Genomic DNA, 7,698 nt, shown 5'->3' on the forward strand with positions numbered 1-7,698 from the left:
AGTGACAATGGTACAGTGATGGCTGTGTGTAGCCTATGAACTGTGTAAAAATAAGGTTTCGCCACAGTGTTTCTGGTTAACAGCAAAGTCGTCACAGCATGGATATAATGGTGCATTCCATTTACCTCGGAAGTCAGAGCTGGGAATGACATCACACCCGAGTTGACGACGTTCCAGCTACAATGGCCAGCTGTTGTTTACAACTAGCGGTTAATAAAAAAAACGCACTGTGCAGTATTTACGCATGCTAAACACTGTGGCAACATGTCCACAGACAGCAGTTGGACAGCACTTTATGTACAAAAATTTCACACAGAAGTGCTAATAAACAGTATAAACTACAGCTCTACAGATCTGTTGATACTCAGAGCAGCCATCTTGGACACACAAAGTCGGGGTAGTGCGGTTCTCCCAGAAGTCAGAAATCTGACTTAAGGTTGAAATTTCTGACTTAGAACTCGGAAATTCCGACTTCCCATGTTGAATGGAATGCACCATAAAGTCACAACTCATTTACTGTTAGCCTAGCATGCTAATACAACATAAACATATGGATGAATCGTTTATAGATATTCATAGGTAGAAACAGATGAAAAAGTTGCGCTGAAAAAGGGGCGAAAATTTGTGTGTTACGTTTATATCATTGCAAATCAGAGCTGAAGCCAATTAATACCCGCTACTGCTGCAGCGTTTGACCCAGGGGCTGGGAGTGAATGCCGATTATACCCTTTCACACTGAAGGCAAAACCCAGATATAACTGGGTGAGAAGAAGAAGTCCAAAGAAAAAGAAGCAGCGACAAGCCCGCAAATATTATTACAGGAACAAATTTCGTCACTGTGAGGAAATAACTTCTTAATCAGAACATTGAGTTCTGTTTGCTGGCAAAAGATTACTTGGGTGAGAATAGTATTTCCATTTAGATTAAGTTGTTGCCCCTTTAAAAGTCTTATTTTACATAATATTTGTTGGTGGGTTTTAGACTGATGAGTTTGGACCATTAAAAGGAAAATGTGCGTCTCAGTGTTTATCAGTTTTGTGGAGGCCAGGCGACAGTTTGATGAGGTTTATTTTTTGAATTTCCCTGAACATCTGCAGAGGCCTCCTTTAGTAACGCAATTTTCAGTACAGTTTGCTTGCAGAAGGATTGGCAGATTTGAATAACATTTCCATTCAGAGTGAGTTGTTGGCCACTTATTAGCTTTATCTTGCATAATATTCTCCTTTACTTAGTTTGAGGCTGATTAGTTTAGGGCTGTTTAACTGAAATCCCAGCAGATTGACTGTTGTGAGTTGGCCAGGCAATGCCTTGTCAATTTTTTTTTTATTTCCTGGAAGCACCAGTCTTAATAGCGCATTAAAAAGTGTTCCTTTACTGTATAAACACAGGAAGCTGCATTGTCATCCATAATTTCCAGTAAATTCCACCCAAAACTGCCTCTTGGGTCGTATTTTTTTCCATTCCTGGTTTTCTTTGATTGCATACATGTACAAATGAAGCAATATTTGGTTCCTGTGGCCACGTAGTTGACTCGGCCCAGTCTGTATCCCCCCGCCCCCCTTCCCTCAAGCTAAGCCCTATTTAAGTTTATACACAATGCACAACATTGTTCAAAAGACAAGGCATTCTGAAATAGTCTGCAAGCCTTTGAACATCATGAAACAAGTCATTCCAACGTTGACTTGGACAGCTAAACATAAACTCTCAGAGAAGAGTGATTCATGCTGACAGGAAGAAGTAGATGATGGAGGTTTCTATTTGCTGGATAATGGAAATATCAGCTGTACCAATGAAATTAGTGGCGAAGAGAATAGCTGCATCATCTGAAGAAGCTCCAGTAAAAAAAAATTCATTTTTCCTATCTTCTTCTTTCTTTTTGTAGCTTGGTCATCTCAGTTCTAGCCTCATTAGCCTCCAGCAGGGAGACGGGCAGACAGTTATTTTGGGGGAAGGCATGAAGAGACATCAGGTATAATTATCCCACCGTGGCTGAGTCACAGCGTGAGCTGATTGTCTTCAGTCAGAGAAGACAAGCTGAGTGGAAAACGCTTCTGCAGGTAGACCATGACCCTCCAGCTCATCACCAACACTTAGGCTCTATTGTTTACTGAATGAGTCCAGCAGGCTCACACACACACACACACACACACACACACACACACACACACACACACACACACACACACACACACACTCAAATGGTTGACCCAGCCCCTAGTGGCAGGTTAAACACCAAGATTGTTCTGCCCTGCTACACCTCATCAGAGTTGAAACTATTTAGAGAGGTAATTGAAGTCGGTGTGTGTGTGTGTGTTTGCTGCTTGAGTAGCTGATTGTTCTGAGGTGGCCTGTCAGATGAGCTATTTTATTTTACTTGTTTACTTAAGTTGATTTTAGGGATGCCACATGGTTCCTGATTGATGAGTCTGTCTTGTTTAAAATTTAAGACACATCCCATCTTGATGCAGTTGTGTCTTGGTAGTTTCTTAAAGTCACCAATTAAAAGAAAAAACTTTTTCACTGGACAGTTAGAACCGATAAGACACAGACACCTCTGGAGCCAAAGATGTAAAGTGGTCTGATGAGTAAGAGGGGATTCAGGCCGGAGGGAGCTGCAATAGTGGGGGTCTGTTAAGTTTAAGGCACTGGTGATACATGAAGTAAATCCAGGAAGTCCAGATTTGAGCAACAGATTAATGTGGTTAAATGTGGTTATCTGATGCCAAAACAATGCACAATGTTTTATAATCCTCAGACAGGATTTTAGAACACTGGAAAGTTATCACAGCGGGCACTATTTTATCTTTTGTTGTGAACATAGTGAGGTAAACAGTAGACTAACAGTGTTCTTGTTATAAAGGAGGTAAAGTTACCATGAGAACCATGTGTGCTTGCATGTATTTGATAGGCCAGCTGCAGCCAGGCTCAACTTTTTTGCTGGATGATCCTGTGTTTTGCCAGAGCCCCCTCTGTCTGTCCCCCCCCACTGCGTCAACAGACTGGCCCCATTAAAATGAATATTGAGGGCTGCATTTATTTTTCATGCAGGACTGTCTGAACACACAGTCACAGGTTTGCTCCTTAATATGAGCTAGACAGGGTCATAACAATATACTGGCTTTGGATTGGATTCCTGAAATGACTGTAATCCTAGAGTTTCTCTAAACTAAGAATTCATGTAATTAAATTAATGATGACAAAATACACTACATGAGACTGTTGTTAGACTAGACACCATGTTCCCCAGGCCATCTCTGAACTGTGTGTCATTAATCAGTGACTAAATAGCAATGAGAAGACAGAGTTGCTACTGGATTTGAAGAACCATTTGAATTTTCTTGTCTTCTAAAACTTCACTCACTCACGGAATTTGCCTTGAATACCATGAAACTGTTTGTTTAAACTGTTTAGCTTTTTTTTTTTTAGCTTAGCTCGTTAATACCGTATCTCCATTGGCCATGTTTTTTAACTTAACAATGTAATGATCCTACTAACAAGTGTTAGTTGTCTGTGAAGCCAAAGCCTGATATATTTTATTCCTCTGTGCCACACACCTCCATTGTTGTCCAGAAGCTATTTAAATCACATAAATGAGTCACACCTTTTCACTGGGTGACATGTTCCTTCACTATGATGAACGTGGACAGTGTTGTCTATTTTAAATCGATTCCGCACTGTGCTGCGGCTGTAAACACTCACTGACCACCAAATCTGCGGCTGAAAAATAGTCCCCAGAAAATGCAGTATTTCCTCCAGTTTGAGTAAACTTTTCTAAAAACTACAGTGCCCAGCTATTTTATTATTATTTAGACTTAAAAAAGCCGCACTTTATTACCATGAACATCGACACTGTAAGTCAAATGAGTTGATTCCACTCACACGGTCCTGCTCACCACTGCACCAAATCTGTGGCTGAAAGAAGTCCCCCACAGTTTATTCTTCTTTGGGAAACATTTGCCAAATACTACAGTCTCCAGTTGTTTTAGGAAATTATTCTGCCTTTTATTAAAACCAAACCACATATCTGTGACCCATTGTTAAAAATTGGGCTGAGAGCCACAGACAGGGTGGCAGAAGTCGGAAAGTAGAGAGACGCACTAAGGCATTGTTGATTTTGGCCTTTTCATGGGATTTGTTGACAATAACAAAAATATAGAATTTCACCAGCCTCAAAAAGTCTTTGCTCAAAATACACCAGCTATGTGCAACCAATGACATCTATCTGAAGTCTGTATAATTCCACTGCTCATTAAGGCAATTTTCTACTTTTATATATTACTGTTGAAGAAATTTTAACAACAGTGGGATTTATTCTCGGGACGGGCTCATTGTTTTTGATGTCGGCTGGGTGAAGTGGGACTTTGCAACTTCTAGTTGGTCTAATCTTGTGGGACACGAGAGAGCGACAGAGAGAGGGACACTCTGAGAGCACTGGCTGAATTCCTGTGTGAATTGCTATCACTCCCTGCACTCTTATTAGAAACCCCAGCACCTGTGACTTTCCATTGACTTTTAACTGATAGGGCACAATATATGTCTTTCTGTATGAGCCATAAAAAGTGTATGCTATTGAAATAAAAACAGACAATTTTTGAATTCACAAATTTTTATTCACTGGATGATTTCAATGGAACGGCCATTTAAATCTTACCCTGATTCCTGTCATACAGGAAAGCACAATATTAACATATGGAGTGATCGGAGTCGACGTAAAAACTAAAAGGCAGGTCATCTGTTTGGGTGTAGCAGCCGATCAGGATAGTCAAACAAGACGCTATCCATTCTCAGATATTGTTTTGAAACATACCGTATACACAACTGCACCAGACATCAAACAAAACAGTCAGAATTATTTTTAAATACTCTTGTAATGGAAATTTGCCTGGCACACACTGAAATTAATTGATTTCACTGAGCTGTCCAAAGGAGAAAAAAAAACAAACTGGTACTCCAAACTGGCTCAAACACAATAAAGTCACTCATCAAAATAAAAAATAAAAGCATATCAATAACAAATTATCCAATGTTTGGTATTTACAGGCATCAAAAGTGAAGAACTGAGTCAAACCTGCCACCTTTATTTAATGGCTCAAAAAAGTAGATTGTCATCAACTGCAGCAAAATAGCACAGTTTCGCTAATTTTCAACAAGTCTCATCTACTATTTTTGAGAAACATGACAATAAAAAATATGACTTTCAGGACAGGACTTTCTTTTTTTTTAACCCAACAACACTCAGTAACTGCTTCTTTTTATTTTCTTTCACTCTCTACTCCTTTTCTTCCTCTTATTTTAGGGCAGAGCACTCTTAATGTCTCTTGTTACCCAAACAACCGCCCAGTTCTGACAAACCAATATTTAAAACCATGGAAATAAAAACTAAAAATAACACGCAATGACAGCAATTCTAACCATAATAACAACAATAATAACAATAATGATAATAATAATAATCATGGATAAAGATAGCAATAAATAGGGTCGGTGAAGTTTAAGTGCGGGTAGGTGTGGTGAAACACAAGACTGTGGGCACCAATTAGAGAGATTTAAAGGGGGAGAGAGTGAGATGGAGAGAGGAGAGGAAGAGTGGAAGGGGTGGACTACCGCACATAAAGTGACTGATTGTTTGGTTGCTGAATCTCCGCTCTGTCCTTCCTTTTTTGACATTTTTCTCGCCACACATACATGGGTGGTGCCAGGAAGGGTTCAGAGTCGTGGGTACAGAGTGTCCCTCCACGCCACATCCTCTTGATGTTGTCTACTGTCCTCCTGCCAAACTGTCCACTGTCATTTTTAAACCTCACAGTGTTTGTGAGCCTTGGAAGGAGAGACGGAGGAGGGAGGGACGGAGGGAGGGTGGCAAGAGTACATCACATCCACAAAATGTCAGTGTCTTTGTGAACAGTTAAGTGCTCGATAGGACTGGTAGTGATTGTGGAGTGTGATGGTGAGGCGAGGGCAGGATGCGGGGTGGTAATTTCCTTTTTCCACAGTGAATTGAAGCAGAGTAGAAGAAGAGCGAATGCCAACTATCCACGCTCTCGGGCAGGCAACAGCATTAGCAACATCAATGTGTGTCCTGAGGATATATAGGATTGTAGAGGTCTCGGAAGGCCCCGGGATCCAGTCTATAAACGTCACTCAGCGGGGCAAATTCAGCCCAGCATGTAGAGATAAAGAATGAGAGAAATGTCTGGCCCAATCCGCGTGTCTTTTCTGCCGAGTGTCTTGATTAGGAGAAAGTTCTGTGATGATTTCGGCTGTTGACAAGTGGAGATTTAGTTTTGTGTTTGTGTCTGTCTGTCGGTTGGAGGCATGAGCAGCAATAGCTTTACCAGTTAATGAAAGATAGCGAGTGAATTATTTAAATGTTTTTGGGAAAAAAAAACTTTCTTTCACAGTTACACAACCACTGCTGTGTCACAGCACTCTGTGAACCTGCTCTCTTTTGCTGAGGTAATATCACTCCACAACTCGATGTCTGTCTTAGACTGTCACTATAAAGAATCTGTCTGGTCGTTTCAGTGATGTACAGTATTTCATCCCAGTTTCTTTGCAGCCGCCCTCCATCAATTCATGAACAGTTCCTCGCTTCATTATCATAGACCATTTCTTTATCTTGTTTTCTCTCCCTCTCTCATTTTCTCGGTCCTCCTCCTCGTCTCTGTTTGTGAGTCTCTACCTCTGGTAGTCAGCCTGCTCTCTAGGACTGGATGAGGAGCTCCCGGGGGCCAAAGAGCCACCAGGCCGGCCATGCCCCTTGTCCTTGCCTTCCTCCTGAGCAGCGTTGGTCCCTGACTGGCTGGAGTTGGAGCTGGAGGAGGCTGGAAGCTGGTTCAGCCCCCCTGTACTCCCTCCATTCCCCTCTGTAGACTGGTAGATGTCCTCAGCTCCGTCCTCACTAGACTCTGGGTCCTCTGACCCCGAAAGCAGCTCCTCTTCTCTGTATTCGCTGACATCCACACCTCCGCTGGCAGCGGCCCCCTCACCCAGCTCTTTGAGGCGGCCGTGATGTTTTACGTGGTAGCGCTGGTTCTGGAAGAACTTGATGATGGTGTGTTTGGGCAAGTCAAGTTGTGCTGACAAGGTGTGGATGGCCTCCTGGTCTGGGTACAGGCCAACATCCTGGATGAAGCTTTGCAGGATACCCAAGGCCTCCAGGGAAATCTAGAATGCACAGGGAGGATACATAGAGAAAATGAATTAAAAGCAGCTGACCCATATGCCAAAATGATGGTCCTAAAGGAGAAAGTATAATAAAATACTGTACCTTAGTGCGTGATCGTGGCTTCTTGTTGCTCCCAGTATTGCCAACAGTGCCAGGTGGACATCCGCCTGCAGCTCCTGCTCCCACATTCTGTGACCCCTCCTCGTTCACCGGGGCAGATGACTGCTCCTCGCGCATTGGAGACAGGCGGTGCTCCTTCATTGGCGGTGGAGGTGGCCTGTGGAGTGCCTGGCGAGAAAGACAAAAGAGCTGATTAATGGGGCACAGTGACCCCTGATCTAGACTGCTGCTACATTTAAAGCAACATACTGAAATTACAACCATATTACCTAATTTATTTCCCAACAAGTACGTCAGCATTTATGTATTCTATTTGATCTGAATCCTGTATAATTTCACCATGCATTTGTGTACTTCTTTAAATTAATCAGAAATTAAATATTATGTTCTAAATATTAAAACCAACAGTA

At 42.0% G+C, this 7,698-nt stretch overlaps 1 protein-coding gene across 1 annotated transcript; it reads right to left on the reverse strand.

Annotated features, from left to right (window-relative positions):
• Positions 1–4,588: 4,588 nt before the first annotated feature.
• LOC119885218 (DNA-binding protein SATB2-like) lies at positions 4,589–7,456 on the reverse strand (the record flags this gene model as incomplete). Its single annotated transcript, XM_038695366.1, is given in 2 exon segments — positions 4,589–7,167; positions 7,271–7,456. Coding segments are annotated over 2 exon segments (675 nt in total), but the record flags the coding sequence as incomplete, so codon positions are not given.
• Between the last annotated feature and the right edge of the window lie 242 nt (positions 7,457–7,698).

Source organism: Micropterus salmoides, unplaced genomic scaffold (assembly GCF_014851395.1).
Source record: "Micropterus salmoides isolate LMB-PRFRI ecotype aquatic unplaced genomic scaffold, ASM1485139v1 Ms_hic_scaffold_3957, whole genome shotgun sequence".
Classification (NCBI taxonomy): Eukaryota; Metazoa; Chordata; class Actinopteri; order Centrarchiformes; family Centrarchidae; genus Micropterus; species Micropterus salmoides.